Source organism: Serinus canaria, chromosome 13, assembly GCF_022539315.1.
Source record: "Serinus canaria isolate serCan28SL12 chromosome 13, serCan2020, whole genome shotgun sequence".
NCBI lineage: Eukaryota > Metazoa > Chordata > Aves > Passeriformes > Fringillidae > Serinus > Serinus canaria.
This window is the reverse complement of record NC_066327.1, coordinates 16,481,116-16,499,835: the sequence shown is the minus strand read 5'-3', so window position 1 is coordinate 16,499,835 and position 18,720 is coordinate 16,481,116. Positions and strand designations below refer to the sequence as shown.

The window sequence follows — 18,720 nt, the reverse complement described above, 5'->3', positions numbered from 1 at the left end:
ATTCCTGTTCCAGGGTGTCCCAGTGAGCTGGAGGAGGGACATGGCTCAGGGCCAGCCATGTGTGGCCCGGCAGAGCCAGGGCCAGGAGGTGCCCTGAGCACCCAGCCCTGGAGCCAGGAGTGCAGCCCTGAGCGCTGGGACCTGGCTGGGGCTGTTTGCTGCCCACTGGTACAAAATATTTTGGCACTGAGGAGGTCAGTGAGTCACTGGCACGGCTGGGAACAACTCCCCAGCTGCAGTTTCAATTGGTCTCTTGAAAAAAAAGCTCCCAGTTCCCTTTCTGAGCCTGGCTCAAATGAAAATAAACACTGAACCCGTGAGAGCAACCAGAGCGAGCCCTGGCTCCGGGGACCCATGGACGGGCTGTGCCCTGCTGCTGGCAGAGGTGGCACGAGCAGTGTCCCACCTGCCACCTCCTGTGGCACATCCCAGGGACACCTCTCAGGCTGGGAGAATCCTGCCAGGGATGCGGACGCCTCTGCCCCCCCTCCGTGTTCCCCAGGTGAGGAGTGTGAGTCCTGCTGGCCCCGCCCTCCCGAGCTCCTGCCCCACGGGGACCGCCTGCACCGCCGGGGACAATGGTGGAGGGACACGAGCACGGCACCAGGGACACATCCCCAGGACATGGCATCAGGTACCCAACCCCAGGGCATGGCACCAGGTACCCATCCCCAGGGAATGGCACCAGGGACCCATCCCCATCCCCAGGGAATGGCACCAGGTACACATCCCCAGGCTCTGTGGGCACAGAGAGGGGAGGAGGGCAGTGAGGAGTGCAGCAATGGCAGGAGCCAGCTCAGATTTAGTTCTGCCTCTGCCTCCCTTCACTTCCCCTTCTCCATTTCCTCATGTGGAGGGGACGGAGCTGCCACATGAAATGTTGAGACTTTGTTCACTGTAGACCCTTTTCTTTCAAAGCAAAACTTATTCATGGCCTGTCCACCCTTGGACTGTCTTTTATACTTGCTAGCTCTACATGAGAATTCTATTTCTTTAAATAAGAATTCTATTTCTGCATGCAAACACCAGTTAATTTGAGTGGCTGGCAAAGCTGGCTCAGTGAAAAGAACTGTAGAGCAGAGTTCTGGTCAAAGAAATGACTTTAAAAAGCTGCTGCACATTCCAGCTCCACATCTCCAGGTACATGTTTATCTTACAAATCCTGTCTGATTACTGACAAAAATTGGGGTTTAATCTGGTTATCCCTCCACTGCCAATGCAGCTGTGGAAGAGCAGGGCTGGAGTTGTGTGTGCCTCAGCTTTCATTAACATAATTAGCAGCTCACATAGCAGGCCCTGAATCCTTTATGGCAATGGCTGATGATGTGTGAAGCAGGGAGAATGCTGCTTGCATTTTGGATACCCAGCAGAGCAAGCAAGGGAGAAAATCTAATTTTGATTTTCAAATTTTTGAAACAAGAGTTTTGCAAGGCCTTGGCTCTCCTGTGCTGGGGAGTTGAGGCCTCCTCCAAAAAAATCTCTATTGGGGATTCACTCTTTTAACAGATCTGCTCATCTGAGGCTCTGGCCAGGAGAAAGGAGGGGAATCCCCTCACTCCAGAGCCACTCCAGCACTGGGAAAAAAGCCCAACATCAAGGGAATGAGGGAGTTAGACCCCATCAATCCCGTGGATCTCTCAAACATTGAGCATGACTTCAGGGTGGTTCCAGAGTCACACAGCCAGATGTGCAGGGCTGTGCTCCCATGAGCTCTCAGCTGAGGCAGGACATCCCAGAGCTCTGGCACAGCATTTCCCAGCAGCTCTGCTCTTCCCCTCCTCTCCAGGCAAGGCTGGGCTGACAGGGCAGAGCAGCCCCGCTCCCGAGGCAGGACACGGCTCCCCAGAGCCCCCGGTGGTGCTGCTGGCTCTCAGGGACAGCTTTCCCCCAGGTAAGGAGCTCCTGGGCACCTCACAGATTTCCTGGCTCCCCACAGAGCCTCGGGTCTCACCTTGGTGCCTGAGGGACGAGGACAGGCTGGGCTTGTGCTGTGTGAGCATCACAGCCAGGCTGGATGTGCAAACCCAGGGACCAAGGGAATATTTCTCTGTCTGCTCTGGGGTGCCCTGACCCCCAGAGGAGCACTGACTGTGACCCTCATTCATGGAGAAAGTTTCCCAGACTTCAAGATAGACTGGAACCCACAAAAGTGTGAAATAGATTATAGAGAGAGTCAGGTGTGTCACTGGGTGAGAAATTGAGGGTTTGGGATTTTTAGTGTGCTGTGGGTGGAAGCAAGATGGAGGGCACAGGGTGTTGTCCTGGGCTTCTTCATGCTTCTTCTTCCTCCTTCTCCATGGGTTTGGGTGGCATTTTGTAATTTGGGAGGCATTTTGTAATGGGGGCTCTGTGGGATCAGTTATTGGGTTAAAAGGGAAAACAATCCAGGGGTCAGTTCTTCATTGGAGATTTTAGTCTTAAAAGCCCTTGTACCAAGAGACTGTTGGGCATTTTGTGCCCTCTAATGAAAGGCTGCAGAGCTCCCAGCAGTGAGACTGTTTTACAGATAAATAATAAACACCTGAGTCCCAATGTGAACTGCTGCCTCAAGTGCCTTCAATCCAGCCCCAGAGAAACCCACAGCTGGAGGCTCTGGTGGCCCTGGCAGGGTGGCAGGGGTGGCTCTGGGTGCCACAGAGCTCCTCCTCCCCTTCCATCCTCCTCTTTTCCCTTCCAAGAGCTCTCGCTCTCCTTCTCCGTGGAGAGCCGCTCCTGCCGGCGCCGCAATGCCCAGCTCCAGGAGGCTGCCAGGAGGAAGCTCTGGGCTCTGGAGAGCGATGACAGAAGTGTCTGTGCCCTCTTCAAGGTACAAACCCCGTGCCAGCATGCTGGCATGCTCCTGGAATGGTGGGAGGTGTGCTGGGGTGCCAAACCCAGCTGAGGAGTTCCTCCAAGGTCACTGCAGGGGGCTCTGGAGGGGACTGGAATGATGGGGAAGATGAACTGATGGCAAGTGAGAGGCAAAGCTGAGCCTTGTGTTGTTTTGGGGCATCTGAGCCTAAATAGGAATTCACAGGGCTGGGATCACCAAATCCATGTCCCTGCTGGAGAGGACAGCTCTGGACGGGCACAGAGTTCTCAGGCTGGGTTTTATATAAACAAATCCCAGCTGCAGAGAGAATGCCTGGATTGAACTCTCCTTCCCTGCTGGATTTCGAGGCTCCAGGAGTGTCCCTTGATGCTGCTTTGTCTCCCCTGTGCAGGAGCTGTCAGCCAGGCTGGTCTGCACACAGGCACACGAGGATCGTTTCCTCCTCACCTTCAAAACCCTGGAGGAAGTCTGGAAGTTTTCCACCTATCTGACTTTAGGTAATGTTTCCAAGGTCTAAACAGACAGTGTGAGGAGGGTTTTTGGAGAAGGCATTGCCTGACACTACAGAACTGCAATGTTCAGGTTGGGCAGTGAGAAATGAATTAGAAAACTTTGCAATCCGTTGTTTTTGAAATCTCTGTTTGGATCAGTGAGAATCGGGGGATTCCTTTTGGGAAATTTTGGAGACAAAATTAGAAGCTTTTGCCTGACATTTGGAAATCCCCAAGACCCTTCCTGCTGCTCAGAGAAGGAGGTGCTGATCCTGATGCCCCTCCTGGCTTCTCAGGGTACGTGGGGACCTGCCTGGAGCAGCTGCTCTTTGCCCAGGAGTTCTGGCTGGACTGTGCCCTGGTGGAGGACACAGAGCTCAGGGTCACCGTGGATGAGGAGCACCTGGCCACCATCTACATGGATCTGCTCCTCCAGGAAGGTGTGATGGGAATGCACATGGGGGAATTCCTGGAACTCCTCCAGCAGGGCTGTGCTGGAGCCCCTTGGTGCACTGATCCCACCTCTGACTCTCTCTCTGCAGGGAACTTTTTCTGCAGGGCAGTGCCTGGCATCTGCAGGTTGGAGCAGGAGGGAGAGGAGGGTCTGCAGCTCTGCAGGAACGAGCTGATCCATGTGAAGAGTGCTGGACAGGATTCCAAATGGGAAGGGATGTCCCTGCTGACGGGGCAGCGAGGCGTGGTGCCCGTGACTGCTCTGGAGCCAATACCTCACCCCTTTTACCAGTAAGTGGTGAATGAAAGAGCTCAAAGCAGGATTCTTTCCTGATCCTGGTGCATGACTGGCACCAAGGCTGGCTGGGAAACTCCTCCTGCCCCTGGCAAATGGCAAGAGCCTCACAATTCCATGAGGATATTTCCAGGAGGATCCACATTAGGCATAAAGACTGGAATCGATGCATTCTCTGTCAATGGGACACAACAAGGACATGCTCCTACTTCAGATGTGGTTTTTGTAAGCTATTGATTGAGGTCATACATGAGGTTATCTCTGATTAACAGATGAAGAAGTGGCTGAAAAAATTCAGGCAATGCCAGCCAAAGTGGGACTTAACATTTGCCACCTGGCTGAGCCTTTTACTTGGAGAAACCTTTCCTAAAGATGGCAGATTTATCCTGCTCCTCCCCTGTGGTGTGACACCATCCCTGGGCTGGCCTGAGCTCAGGGGTGCTCACGAGGACCACTGAGGTCCCTTTTGTCTTGCAGGTGGTTCCTGAGGAGTTATGCTGTGAGCTTTGGCCTCTCCCAGGAGATCAGTGGGACGAGCTCTCGGGCCATTGGTGAGTGACTCCTGGGCAAGGCACTGTCCCAGGCTGGGCACAGAACTTGGGTTTGACCACAAATGGCCCCAATCCATCTGTTCTTCTGGGACTGACCCCACCACAGGGGCTCTGAGGGAATGCTGCATCTCTGGACTCTCTGGAATGCAGATCAGAACTGTGACTTTGTCATGTAGGGATGGATATTTGCACTGCTCAGGATTTCACTCCTGGCAGAGATGAGATAGGACAGTGTCTGTGAAAATCCATATTTCCAGTCACTTTCCAGGCTGCAGCTCGAGAGGGGTGGGAGTGTATCCATCCCTCTTTTATTTTGTATTATAACCCTCTTCTCAAGGAGAAATGGCATAGAGCTGGGCCCAAGATCACAGCAAATCTTAGGGGAGAGATGGGCAGCCCTCTGCAGCTGGAATCATGGCCTCTCCTTGCCCAGGTCTCTTCCAGTGAGGAGGTTTTAGCAGGGATCCCACTGAAATTCCCTTTTTTGTCTTGGTTTTCCAGTCAGAGGCAGGTGCATCGCCACCAAGGACCACAGAGGAGCAGCGTGGGATGAACTGAGCTTTTCCAAAGGAGACCCCATAGAAATCATTGGATTCTTCATCCCTGGGCTGCCCTGGTTTGTGGGCAAATCCCTCAGCACCAGGAGCATTGGCTTCGTTCCCACCCGACACGTAAATCCCGAGGCTTGCGAACCTCTGTGAGTTTATTTAAATTAAATTCTGGAGAAAAGGGAGGGGAGGCTCCAAATCCCACCTCAAGGCTGTGTGGGAGCCTAGGGCAGGTGATTCCCTTTGCAGGACCTTTACAGAGGGTGGGTTTGAGGTGTGAGCAGAAGCTTTGGCCAGGCTCTGCTGCAGCCCAGACAAAGAAATTGCATTTCTCCTGCCTCAGGTGGTTCTTGGAGAGGAACAGATACAGCCCTGGGCTAATCTGGCTTCCTGCAAGGTGGCTTCCCAGTTTGTCCTAGAAATGTCTTCAGTTTGTAGCTCTGAGGGGCTGGGAGCCTGGCAAAGATGGGGAGAGCATTCCCTGCCCAGGAAACAAATCCTGCTCTCCTTCCTCCTGCCCTGGGTGTGGAGGCCACTGGCACAGAGCAGAATTCCACACCCTCCCAAGGACCCAGTGAGAGCTGTCCAGGGAGGGAAGGTGGTAAATCCCACCCTGACTCAGCAGCTGTCTCTGGTGGTGGCTTCCATTCAATGCCCATCCCAAAATGCTTTTCCAAGAGTGGGTGTAGGAGGACAAGGTTTTAACCAAGGTCTGCTGGGCTTTCCCCTCTCAGAGTCACTCCAGGTGAGTTGTAGCACTTTCCTCTGACACTGCAGAAGGGACAGAGCAGATCAGGTGGTGTCCTGTGGCTTCTGGATTCCAAACCAGACCAACAGGTCCTTTCCCCTGGTGCCTTTCTGTTCCTTCATGGAGAACCTGATGGGGAAGGTGTCCAGAACCCTGTGTTCATCTGCAACACAACTTCTGTGGTGGAAGAGAAGGGATGGGAAAACTTCCCCTCCCATCCCCTCCCACCCCATCCCACCCCACCCCACAGGCCAGCTGCAGTGTCAGGGGCTGGGCACACACTGACTCTTTTCTCCTGCCCCACCCCAGGGGAAAGGGCTTTGTGTTCCTGAGCGAAGAGGAGAAGTCCCCAGTGCTGCACATCCCCTGCAATGGTGACGAGCAGCACTTTGCCACCCTCCTGGGGGACCTGGCACACACTGACATCACCTCTGTGTACAGGCTGGGTGAGTGTCCCCTCCCCTCATATCCCAGTCCCTGCATCCCCAGGGAGAGCTGGACAGGGCCTGGAGAGCCCCAGGACCATGGGGGTGCAGTGGAGGCAACTTCTGGGGTGGAGGCAGCACAAACCTGTGCTCAGCATGGTGACAGAGGGTGGAGGTGTCCTCAGGAGGTGACCCTGCCATGCTGGAGTCTTTAGGGCCCCTCTCTACTGCCAGGGCAGCTCCTGAGCCGGGATTCACCCTGGCAGATGCTGCTCTTCACTGAGCCTGGCCTGCAGGACCAGGGTTGTGGTTTCTGGGGGTTCTCACTTTCTCTGTTCTGGCTGGGTGGCTTTGGGACTTCAGCTGATTTCTGCACATTGACACTGACCAAGGATTTGGGGGTTTGTTTTCTGTTTGTCTCTTTGTACAGCTGGGTTTGAACCCACAACTGTGTTCCCACAAGTGCTACCAGGTGAGTACGAGGAGGAGACAGAGGGGGAGGCTTTGGTGATGGCTTCTGAGGGTGAATTTGGACAGGAGGAAACATCAGAGAATGGTTTGGGTTGGGAGAAACCTTTAAGGTCATCCTGCCCCACCCTCTGCCACGGTCAGGGACACCTTCCACCATCCCAGGTTTCTCCACGCCCTGTCCAACCTGCCCTTGGACACTTCCAGGGGTGGGGCAGCCACAGGGAAGAATTTCTTCCTGATCCCACTGTGGTTTCCCTGTCCCTTCCAGAGGCTGCTCTTCATGGCAGTAGAGAAATCCAGGTGCTCCAGTCTTGGGAGGAAATCAATGACTGGGCTACCAGCAGCACCTCAGAGCAGTCCAGTCCAGGCAGTGAAACAGGTCCTGCTACACTGGAAGATGTTCTCCTGGAGAAGCTGGATGACTTGGATTATCCCAAATTCTTCATCGACCTCAACGCTGGCCACATGGAGGATGCTGATGTCTTTGACCCCATATTGACCTTCCTCAACCAAGACAGTTTTGTGCCCAGTTTTCAAAGCTTTTATGATCTCAGCTTTTCCTTTCTCCACTCCACTTTTTATGGCTTCTCTGATGAGGATGAACTGGTCCTGTACCTCGAGACTTCCCGGAACTGGGCCAAGAGGACTCGTTCAGTTTGGGCTCAGGTCAGGCTCTGTTTCCTCTTGGGTAAGCTCTGCATCAAAAAAGTCAAGTTCTCCCAGGCCCGGGTGTACTTTGAGGAAGCCATGAGTGTCCTGGACAGGGGCTTTGGGGACCTGCCCTTGCTGGCAGCGTTGCACGGGAGCCTCGCCTCCATCTACCTGAAGCAGAACATGAAGCACAAGTTCTCCTCCCTGCTGGGGAAGACGGTGACCCTGCTCGTGTGCCTGCCTGGCCGCTCCTTCAGCTCGGAGAACGAGCTGGAGCTCCTCACCTACATCCTGAGGGAATCCATTGCCGTGGGCAATGGCACGCTGGAGGCCAGGATCTGCTTCCTCATTGTCAAGCTCTTCCTGCAGCTGGGCAGGACCGAGGAGGTGCTGCCCTTTTTGGAGCATCTCCAGTGTCTCAGCACCACCTGGCTCAGCCCAGGCAGCCACGCTGGGCCCCTGGATGCCGCTGCCACCTTGGGCTACCTCTACGACAAGAAGTGCCTGCCGAACATCGCGCTGGCCTCCGTCAGGTCCTTTGTGCCCAGCAGCACCAAGGGGACACCGACCCCCATCTGGCGAGCCGGCTTCATCCTCCAAAATGCTTCCAAGCTCCTGGGGAGGCAGCAGCTGGACAGGAGCAGCATCCCAGCGGTGGCTTGTCTGTACCTCAAGCAGGCTCTGCAGTTCTGCTGCGAGAGCAGGGCCGTGCCCATGCAGAGGACGCTCTGTGCCATCCTGGCCAGGACCTACCTCCAGCACGGGCTGCTGGATGGGGCCGTTCCCTACGCAGCCAGGGCTGCAGCCCTGGCCAGGCTGCTGGGGGAGGAGGAGGCTTTTGAGTCCTCGCTGTGCCTGGGCTGGCTGTACCTGCTGCAGCAGCGGCCGGGCCCGGCCGGGCAGCTCCTGCGGCAGCTGCGGCGCTGCCTGCGCGGCGCGGCCTGCGAGACCCCGCGCGGCGCCGTGCACAACCTGCTGGCCATGGCCTTCGCCGCCCAGGGCCGCCTCCAGGAGGCCGCAGAGAACTTCCTGAGGGCCCTGCACAAGGCCAAGGAGGCGGGGAGCAGGAGGAACCAGGCCGTGTCCCTGGCTAACCTGGGCCAGCTGAGCCTCTCGTGCGGGGCGGCCCAGCTGGCCGAGCTCTACCTGCTGTGGGCAGTGCGGCTCTACGCCGAGCTCCAGGGCCAGCGAGAGCTGGACACAGAGCTGGCCCAGGTGCTGCTGTGGCTGGCACAGGCCATGGTGGACAGGCAGAGGAGGGAAGATGCCAAACTGTGCTATGAACTGGCGCTGGGGTTTGCCCTGAAGTGGCAAAACCTGAGGAGTGAGTATAGAGGGGAGCCGGGCGGTGTTCGACCCCGCCAGGTCCCCAAACGCTGTCCCCTGAGCTGTCCTTCTCCCTTTCCCTGTGCCACACAGGTCAGCTGCACGTCACAGAGCGTCTGTGCCATTTCTACAGCAGAGTGTGCCCCGACCTACGGGCCTGCATCACCTACCACGAGCACTGGGCGTCCCTGGCACGGCGGCTGCAGGACAGGGAGCTGGAGGCCACGGCCAGGCAGGCCCTCAGCCAGCTCTACCAGGCTCTGGGCACACCTCAGTGAGTGCCTGGGCTGTGGGATCCTGCCAGAGTGCACTGGCTCCTCTGGGGTGTCCCTCGAGCAGGGTGGTGGTGGCTCCATCTGCCCTACAGCTCTGGTTCTGAGATTTATGAGCTGTCACTGTGCTCTGAGAGGGAGCAGCTCAATGTCAACCAGAGCAGGGCAAACAGTTGTCCCAGACAGAGCTGGAGTGTGGCCAAACAGAGTTTGCCAGGACACATCCAGCCTTCAGCAGAGTGACAGGGAATTCATTGCTTCCTTTGGAAGCTTATCCCAATGATTAATCACCACTCCCCAGCAAGAGCAGGCTCCTTATCTGCTCTTTGAGTAACTCTGGTTTCAGCCTCCAGCTGCCAAGGCTGCCCCTCCTATATCTGCTGTGATATTGTCCCCAGGGAGGGCCTAAAGACCCACAGGAGGTGCTTAAAACCAGTATCAGCTCACCTTTAATCCCTGCCTAACACTGTGTGGGACTGGAGAGGAGGGGAGAGGGAGAGGGAGAGGGAGAGGGAGAGGGAGAGGGAGAGGGAGAGGGAGAGGGAGAGGGAGAGGGAGAGGGAGAGGGAGAGGGAGAGGGAGAGGGAGAGGGAGAGGGAGAGGGAGAGGAGGAGGCTGGGACATGTCACAGACCTTGAAGGCAATCAGATCCAAGAGTGGAGAGCCAGTTCCCAGTCCCAGAAGGACAAACGGGCAGGGCTGTCCCCAGCTGGGATGTTCACCTCCCCAGCCAGGTCACGGTGAGTGCAGGGGGAAGGTATTCAGGGAGCAGATGCCTGTCATGTGAACGGTGCTATTTAGGATCACAAAGCACCCCATTGCCTGGGCTCCCAGGACAGCTGGGACCTGCCTGCCAGCAGGAGAGACACCAAGCAAACAAACTGCCCTGGACACTGCTGGCTCTCCCTTCCCCACAGCTGACTCCATGTCCAGCCCTCTGGCTCATGCCTGGCCCTGTGTCCTCCAGTGACCAGGGGCTGAACAGGGGCTTGGACATGTAGCCAGAGATCTCACAAGGGACACACACCAGACAGAGGTGTGGGTTTGGGTGCCAGGTGCTGTCTGGGACATGTAGGTACAAGCATTCCCTGCCTGTGCTGCCATGTGGAGCTGGGAGTGACTTTGGGACTCGGTTTAGGGAGGCAGATTGGGTTTGGAGGTGACCTGGATGAAGGCCTCTTAATCACCAGGGGTGAGGAGCAGCCTGAGTGGGACCACTGGTCCTGAATTGTCCTAAGGTGGCCAAATGCCCATTAAACCCGAGCATTAACACGTGGAGACATCCATGACCCCACCAGGACACCTTGCTCAGAGCTGACCATGTCCTTTCCTCCCCAGCCTTTGGTAACTCCAGCAGGAGAGGGCAGGGGTCAGTGCCACGGGGAGGTGGCCTGGGGACAGCTCTGTGACTCCACTGAGGTGGCTTTTTGCCTGTTTCCATCTCAGGGCTTTGAGACAATCCCTGGACTGCACCAAGCAGAGCCTGAGGATCTTCATTGACCTCCAGGAGGCTGTGAAGGCAGCAGAGGCCTGGCTGCAGGCAGGAAAACTCTATTACCTTCTGCAGGAGGATGAGCTGGTGGAAATGTACTTCCAGGTATGGGGGAGGTGGCTGGAGCTGTGCCATGCATTCCCATCACAGCCTTTTGGGGCTGGGAAACCTGGAAAGGAAAGTTCTGAGCACTGTAAACCTGCTGCTGGAAGGAGGAGCTCTTGCCTTACCCTCAGGCACTGAATTTCCTCTCTTTCTTTCCATCCATTGAGTTTAGAGGATTTTGGGGTGAAAAGAAGTGAGTTCATTGAGTCAGAAAGTGATGTGGGAGTGCCAAAAGAAGCTGGAGGTGCCAAGTGAGCAGTTGCCATTGAAATATCCATAAGTAAGGGATAAGTGCCAGGGAAGTCCTTGGAGTTGGAGACTTCTGGCACCTCTCCATCCCCAGCATAATTTTATCAGCTGAGCTGCAAAGTGGAAGAGCAGCTCCTAAAATTTGAGGTTTATTTAACCACACCAGTGTCTCTGCCTTTCCCAATGTCACTCCAGCCCCTTTTTCCTTCCAGGCAGCCATCCAGACTGCTCTGAAAGGGGACAACTTCTCCTTGGCCATGGACCTTTATGAGAAAGCAGGTGACACCTTCTTCAATGGCAGCCGGAACAGGGCCCGGGCAGTGGAGTTTTACAGGGTATGGAGCCCCCTGAGCATTCTGTCCCTGTGTCCCCACTGTGCTGGCTGAGGGGGCTTTGCCCCAAGGATGGAGGGTGGAGAGGGATGGGGTGATCCCAAGGGTGCCAGAGTAGGAGGCTTGGAGCAAAAAAGGTTTGCAAAAAACCCCAGAGATTATTTGGGACTGGGAATGGGCTCCTTCCATTACAAATCCTGGTGGTGTTAAGTGTGAGCTGGTCACTCCTGGATACACCCAGTCAGAATTCCAGGTACCCAAGAGAGGGCAGGGATGTGAGGCTCAGGCTTTGAGAGCCACGCTCTGGGATTTAAACCTCATTTTCAAGGGATTAAAACCTAAACCTGCAGTGCCCATCCCCGGCCTTGGTCCCTGTCCTGCTGCTCTGTCACCCCTCTCAAGCAGTGCTGATACTCCAGGAACATCCTGAGCTCACCATTCTCTCTCCTTAGGGAGGAGCTGTGCCCTTGGCCAGGAAACTCAAGGCCACCCAGACAGAGCTGAGGCTGTTCAACAAGCTGGCAGAGCTGCAGATCAGCCTGCAGGGCTATGAGAAGGCTCTGGAGTTTGCCACACTGGCAGCCAGGCTCAGCCTCAGGGTCGGTGAGTGATTTACACCCAAAAGTTACTGGCAGTTACTGGCAGTTACTGGGCAGTGGGTGATTTTTTTGGGGGAGCCACTGAATCTTGTGGATGAGAACAAGATCCATGTGAAAAGGGGATCTCCTGCTTTCCTAACACTGCTGGACCTGCTCCTACCCAAAGTCATGACAGCTTTTTAAGGCCACTTCCCCTTTTTTCAGCTGTGTGACAGCAGAGCGTTTTTGTTACCCCAGAGCACAGGAAGTCTGGTGAAAGCACAGGACTCAGCAGTTCCTGTCTGCCCTGCTTCTGCTAAAAACTTCAGCCCTTCCCATTACAGGAATTGTTTGGATGGGCAGAATGCCAGCTTAAGTGTCTGGGATAGGACCAGTCTTGTAACAGCCCCTTCCAGCATCCCAAAAAGTCCCCTGGCTGAATGATACTCCTGGGCCAATCTGTCCAGCTATGGCATCCACCACCCTGCCCATGGCTCTGTTTTCTCTCAGAGGTATCCATGCGCCCAGGCTGCTGAGAAAATGCATCCAGAGTGGCTCAGGGGGCTGGGGATGAATTGAGCTGGATCAGCAAGTTTTCCAGGAGATCCATGGCAGGAGCTGGTTAATTCCACACACCTTTTTCCAGATCCATGGCAGGAGCTGGTTGATCTCAGCCCTCTCTTTCCCAGGGGATCAGCTGCAGGAGCTGGTTGATCCCACCCCAATCTTTCCCAGGGGATCAGCTGCAGGAGCTGGTTGATCCCACCCCAATCTTTCCCAGGGGATCAGCTGCAGGAGCTGGTTGATCCCACCCCAATCTTTCCCAGGGGATCAGCTGCAGGAGCTGGTTGATCCCACCCCAATCTTTCCCAGGGGATCAGCTGCAGGAGCTGGTTGATCCCAGCCCTCTCTTTCCCAGGGGATCAGCTGCAGGAGCTGGTTGCCTTCCACCGCCTGGCCACAGCCTATGACTTGCTGCACATGCATGAGATGGCCGAGGATTGCTACCTGAAGACCCTGGCCATGCGTCCCCCCGTGCTGCAGAGCTCAGCAGAGGCCCTGTACTACTGCAAGGTCTACTGGCACCTGGGCAACCTGGCCCTGCACAAGCTGAAGGTAAGAAAGGAGCCCTCCCGTGGTGCTGTGGCTTGGATTGAGGGCTGAGGGTGGGGGTCCCCTCTGCTTTTGAAGGGGGGAAGGTGATTTGGAAAAAGTGCTGGCACTTAGCACCTTTCCAGTGAAATCAGGTGGCCCTGGGTCCTGCCTGGAACCCAGGCTCTGCCCCAGCTCCCTCCTGCCCTGTGAGCTCCAGGGAAGCCCCTTCCTAACTCCTGTCCTGTGTTTTCTGCTCAGGATGACCAGGATGCAGCCTCCTACTTCCTGCTGGCCCTGGCTGCAGCCGCCGAGCTGGGAGACCAGGAGCTGCAGGCCCTGCTCCATGCCAAGCTGGGTGCCATCCCTGGAGCCCCAGGGGGACCTGAGGGCACCCCAGGCTGTGCCATGGACCGGCCCCGGTGGCTGAGCCAAGGTGGCCACGTGGTGTGACCTGTGTGCCACCCTGGGGATGCCAGTGGAACCATCCAGCAGCACCATGCAGGGTCCATGTGCCCTCCAGGACCGGCCCAGGAGACTCCTGCACCACGTCCTGAGGAGCTGGAAGGGTTTGGGCTCCTCCTCCCAGCACCTGGGACCCTGCCCTTGTTTTCCAGGAGCAGGGCTGTGCCCAGAGCAGAGGTGGCACAGCCAGGGCAGGGTGAGGCCACAGCAGCAGTGCTGGAGCTGGGGGTGCAGCAGGGCTGAGCTCCTGGGGGGCTCAGGAATGCCCTGCCCAGGATGGGGACTGGGGAGTGCTGCCATGTGCCTGTCCCCACAGCTGCCCCACACCTTGGAGCAGCTCAGCCGGACCCAAACGTGTTTGGAATAGCAGCTCCTTTATTTACAGCTGGTTTTTATCCTCATCTGCTCCACGAGGTGTGTGGTGACATCTCTGCCAAGCCCCTCTCCTGTAAAAAGCACCACCAAAGCTTTTGGCAGTGAGGGACAGAATTAGGGAAGCCAGGAGGAATAAAGGGGCTGGTCCAGCCTCATCTGGGGGCAGAAAAAACTGGGTCCACCCTGACCCCAGTCCTGCCCCCCAACCTCCGGCTCCAGAGCAGGAGCACAGGAACGGGGAGCTGCTGGAGTCCCCATCCCTGGAGCTTTAAAACGTGGATGTGGCATTTGGGGACAGGGTTTAGTACTGGGGGAATGGTCGGGCTCGATGACCTTCGAGGGATTTCCCGACCTTAGAGGGATTTCCCAGCCCGAGCGGCTCTCCCGGGCACAGGAGGATGCTCAGCTCTGCTGCTCAGCCCGGCTCGCCAGCAGAGAGCAATAAATGCCCATTTTTGCAGCGGGAGCGGCTTCCCTGCAAAGCCCGAGCCCGGCTCTCGCTCCGGGCTGGAGCACAGGGGAGAAGGAGAGCTTTTCCCAGCTGGTCTCTTTGCTTTGGCAACCAGTGGCCATCCAGCCAGACCCCGCTCCCAGTTCCTCCAGCTCCCTGCCCGTGCTGCCCTGCCTGGGATTGTTAAATACAGAATATTTATTTCCTCCCTGCTCTCTACAAACGCCGAGTTCAGCTTCCTCTTGCAGTCCCTTCGAGGCGTTTGTCACCGGGGCAATGATTATTTACTGCTTGTTTACCGAGCATTGCTGTGCTGCTGCCGGGCAGCCTCACACCCAGCCCGGAGCAGGGGAATCTCCATCCCGGGTGAAATCCAGCTGGCTCAGGGCTCCCCAAAACCTCCCTGCCCACCCCACCTGATGGGCTGCCTGGTGTCAGTGCAGCTGGCTGGTGCTCACCATGCCAGGGCAGGATGTTTTCTGCAGTTTTTCAGTCAGTTCTCCTTTTTCTTTTGGTCTAGATGGTCTGTAAGGACCATTCCAACCCCCCAACATCCTCTGGATCTTTTCACACGCAGGGAAAAGCAGGGTGTCACACCTTTGTGCCAGGAGGAAGATGGACAGCTGGAAATCAGGCTCTGGAAAGGAGCTGGGATGGCTCTGGAAGCCCTGAGGGCTTTGTTTAAACACACAGGCTCAGTGTCTGAGCTGGCCTGACTCAGCCAAGCTCCAGGAGTTAAACAGAGACTCTGGAGCTGCTTTGGAGCCAAATGTGTCCTCCTTAAATCACAGCAAAACAAATTTGTGAGGGCAAAAAAGTCTTCCTCCTTGGTGGCATCCTTTAAAATATCATTTTCCCTGTCCCTCACCTGCCTGCCTGCTCCCACATGCTGTGATGAGTGGGATGAGAGCTCAGGGGGGGCTGGGCTAATTAAAATTCATAATACAGTGAAATTAAAGGCTGTTGTTCATGTGCACCAAGTCCTGGGTCAGTGCCCAAGGAAAGATGAGGATACTCCATCCCTGCAGCCACCAGTTTTGTGAGCAGAGAAACGTGGGGACTTTGTGCCAGAGGAGGTCACCAGGTGGTGGCTCAGCTCCTGCAGCTCCTGTCCTCCAGCCTGCCCAGGATGGGGAAGTTGTCCCTCCTTCCTGGGGCATTCTGTGGACACTGCAGGAGGGATGCACCTGAGGGCTGCAGAGCCTGGCCAGGGCTGTGCTGCTGCTCCAGGAGAAGGCTCTGGGAAGAGAAGGAATGTGGGAACACAGGAATTATCCTGCAGCAAGCACCAACCACCAGCGTCCTGCCCGTCACGGCAGAAATAGGGGAAAGGGAAGGGATGGATCAAATCTCCTCTGACACCAGCGGTGCCATGGCTCGTGACTCCTGCCCAGCCACATGTGACTTCCATGTCCAGGCCAGGAGTTTTCCTTCCTCCCTGCAGCCAGACAGGCTGGAAATAGGCCTGGACGGAGCCGTGTGCAGCAGCACGAGCGGCTCAGAGCAGCACCTTCCTTCCCAGCGCTTCCAGAGGGTGCTGGGAGCTGCAGGGACATCCCCGCCTTGGATTTGGTGCTCCAGCCCTTGCCCAGTGTGGCCTGCCAGGCACCAGCACTCCCAGCCCTGGCACTATGATCCCGTGTTTGTTTGATGCCTCAGGGGGCCATTTAAGGCCTGGAGTAATGAGGGGCTGGATTTCTCTCCCATATGTTCATCCTTGGACAGTGGAAATACCACGGCAGGAATAATTCTTGCATCATCTGAGCTCTGCTGTGAGCCTCCCGTGGAATGGGGAGAAAGGAAATGCTGATAAATGGAAATGCAGATATGGATGGACAAAGAGCTGGGTTTATTTGGATTTTCGTGGGAATGACTTGTTTCTGCAGAAATGCAGCACCCAACAAGAACAGTTGTTATCAGCAGACATTTTTTCATCATTCCTTCGTGGCACACTGGGCTGGATGAGAGACCTGGTGTGGAGGAGCAGCGAGGCTGAGGCAGAGATAAACCTTGAGCTCAGCTTATCTCAGAGGTGGCTGCTCCTCTCTGGGCAGCATCTCCTGCTGTTGCCTGGCTCAGTAATGAGGAGTTGGTAAACACCAGCTGTTCTGCTAAGCAGAGCTGGGGGGAGTGTGTAAACTGGGTAATTTAGATTAAAAATCATTTATTTGCACAGCAACCTGCTTGTTCAGTGATAATTGGGCTCATAAATATGGATGGAGGAGGAGGAGCAGGGGCTGAGGCTGAGCCAGAGCCAGGAGTCACCAACTGGGGCTGCAGGGGCTTGAATAAACTCTCCATCTGTGCACTGGGGTGTGTTGGGATGAAAACACCTGGAACAGGCCTGGAATTCCTGCAGTGCTGCTGGGCCTGCCCTGAGAGCTCACCTGGCTCCTGGGGGAGGGCAGAAGGGGCAGAGGAGCAGCAGGGAAGTGACTCTGGATGGGGAATAGAGGCCAGGTGTAAAAATAATTCCCAGCAGGGATTTGAAACTCCTTGTGCTGAAGTGGCATCAGGCAGGGGGCACTCCTGGAGCTGTCACCTCTGCTCCCCACCTGGGATGGGCATTTCCAGAGACAGCATCCCTGTGGGCATGGAGAGGGCAGGGAGAGCAAACTGGTCAAATGGGGCAGAAAACACAAGCCAAGCATCCAGCTGGTGAAACCCCAGTGCCAGGGACATGAGGATGTGGCTCTGCTGAGTGCCAGGGGAGGGTGACAGCTCCCTGCTCCTGCCTCATCCTGGGTTAGGAGGTGCCAGGGTGAACTGGGGGTCCCAGGGATGCTGTTCAGAGCTCCTGTGGGCTGTGCCAAGAGTGACAGCTCCACACAGAGGGAAACAGGCAGAAAGAGGCAGGAAAGAGGCAGGAAAACTGGCAGGAAAGAGGCAGAAAACTGTCAGGAAATAGATGGGAAATAGGCAGGAAATAGGGAGGAAACAGCTAGGAAAACTGGGAGGAAATAGGCAGGAAAACTGGAAGGAATTAGGCAGGAAAACTGGCAGGAAAGAGGGAGGAAAACTGGCAAGAAAGAGGGAAGAAAGAGGCAGGAAAACTGTCAAGAAACTGGGAGGAAAATTGGGAGGAAAACTGGCATAAGAGTCTCTTCTCCCCACAGCACTGGGGCCAAGTGTAGGATGCAGCACAAGTGCCAGCAATTCCTGTCACACTGCAGGAGATGGGAGGGAAATTAAAAAGACTCCACATTTGGCCATGGAGAGTCTTGGAATGCAGTCCAGGAATAAGGATGAATACACAGAAATGAGCTCCTGAGCAGCAGATGGGTTTTGAGGAAGGAAGAATAAATCCTTACATAACCAAACTCCCTCTGTGCTCTGGTTATGGGCTGCTTGTTTTCTTTTGCTTTTCTTTTAGTTTTTCTTTTGTTTGGGTTTTTTTCCTTTCTTTTGCACCTGCTCTGACCGTGGCACTGGGGCCACACAAGAGCACAAACCCACATTGGTTATAAATTCTGTGTCTGCAGGATTTATGGGCTGGTTGTGGGGTTTAATCCTCCCTGGAACACCCTCAGCTCCGTGCAGATGATTGTTTAATGGCAGCACCATTTTTTCTTCCCCTGTCTGAGATTTAAGCCAGGCTTGATCCCAAAGTATTCCCACAGTATGAATCAGGTTAAAAAACCCTTTCCTCCAGTGCTCTGGGAAGGATTTCATTAATTCCTCCATGACTCCAGAGCATCAGGAGTCTCCCCCAGATTTCCCAGCTGGGTTTTGCTGTTTTTATCTCATGGTGTGGCAGAAGGATGAGCTGTGAGCTCTGTGGTGGCTGTGCTGGGGCAGAGCACTGAGGGGCTGGGATTGGCACCCAAGGGAAGCCAAACCTGGCACCTTCAGAGCCATCTCTGTCTTCTGTGCCTGTTCAACACCCATTTGGGAGTTATTTGGTACCCAAGAAGATTTGGGGGGGTCCCTGTCCTGCCTTCTCTCAGCCCTTTCCTCCTGCATCACCTGAACTCCTCCTTACAGATCCTCTGCTGGCCTTGACAGATTTTCTTGTGAAATCTTTTGCTGCTGTTTTGATAAACTCCCAGGCATGAGCTGCTTTGTCCTCAAATCCTTTCCAAACCTGCCCTAAAACACTGGCACAAACTCCTTTTGTGATGTATCCCTCTTCTCCCTCTGGATTCGCCTCCAGCTGGAAATCCCTTGATCTTCTTGTATTTCCACCTGGAAAGACACAGCAGCCTAAGGGACACTGAGGAAAGTCTCGGTTGGGCACTCTGCAAATCCTGCCGGAGCTCTGGTGATTTATTTTTTGGCAGGAAGGCGCTTGCCCGTGGAATTCAGCAGGTGATGCCCAGCAGCTGGAAATTCCACCCAGTTTCGCCCTGCTCACACTTTTTTTTGGGGTGGCCGAGGTGCTGCCAACACCCTCTGGCCCAAACCCGTGCGAGTGCAGGAGTGCAGGGTGTGGGTGTGAGAGAAACTCGGGGCTAATTAACAGCTCGTTAACATTTCCTGCTCTCCGGGCTGAAGGTCGGTACCTCGAGCATCCTCCCAGGCACCGCAGCTCTCGCCAT

At 55.6% G+C, this 18,720-nt stretch overlaps 1 protein-coding gene across 1 annotated transcript; it reads left to right on the top strand.

Annotated features, from left to right (window-relative positions):
- Positions 1 to 235: 235 nt before the first annotated feature.
- On the top strand, positions 236 to 17,633 carry SH3TC2 (SH3 domain and tetratricopeptide repeats 2). The gene is made up of 17 exons (XM_050979779.1): positions 236 to 634; positions 1,787 to 1,891; positions 2,679 to 2,806; positions 3,204 to 3,309; positions 3,600 to 3,743; positions 3,846 to 4,047; positions 4,529 to 4,602; positions 5,104 to 5,299; positions 6,208 to 6,344; positions 6,754 to 6,795; positions 7,063 to 8,769; positions 8,865 to 9,045; positions 10,490 to 10,640; positions 11,102 to 11,224; positions 11,674 to 11,824; positions 12,719 to 12,915; positions 13,153 to 17,633. The coding sequence occupies exons 1-17, from the start codon at positions 355 to 357 to the stop codon at positions 13,342 to 13,344; spliced, it is 4,116 nt and encodes a 1,371-aa protein (XP_050835736.1). The 5' UTR covers positions 236 to 354; the 3' UTR covers positions 13,345 to 17,633.
- The last annotated feature ends 1,087 nt before the right edge of the window (positions 17,634 to 18,720 follow it).

Bases quoted from the DNA above. Each gene is read 5' to 3' on its own strand.
- SH3TC2 (XM_050979779.1), top strand. From the start codon at position 355: ATGGACGGGCTGTGCCCTGCTGCTGGCAGAGGTGGCACGAGCAGTGTC. The intron at 635-1,786 runs GTACCCAACCCC...CCTCCTCTCCAG, and splicing joins TCCCCAGGACATGGCATCAG to GCAAGGCTGGGCTGACAGGG. The intron at 10,641-11,101 runs GTATGGGGGAGG...TTTTCCTTCCAG, and splicing joins TGGTGGAAATGTACTTCCAG to GCAGCCATCCAGACTGCTCT.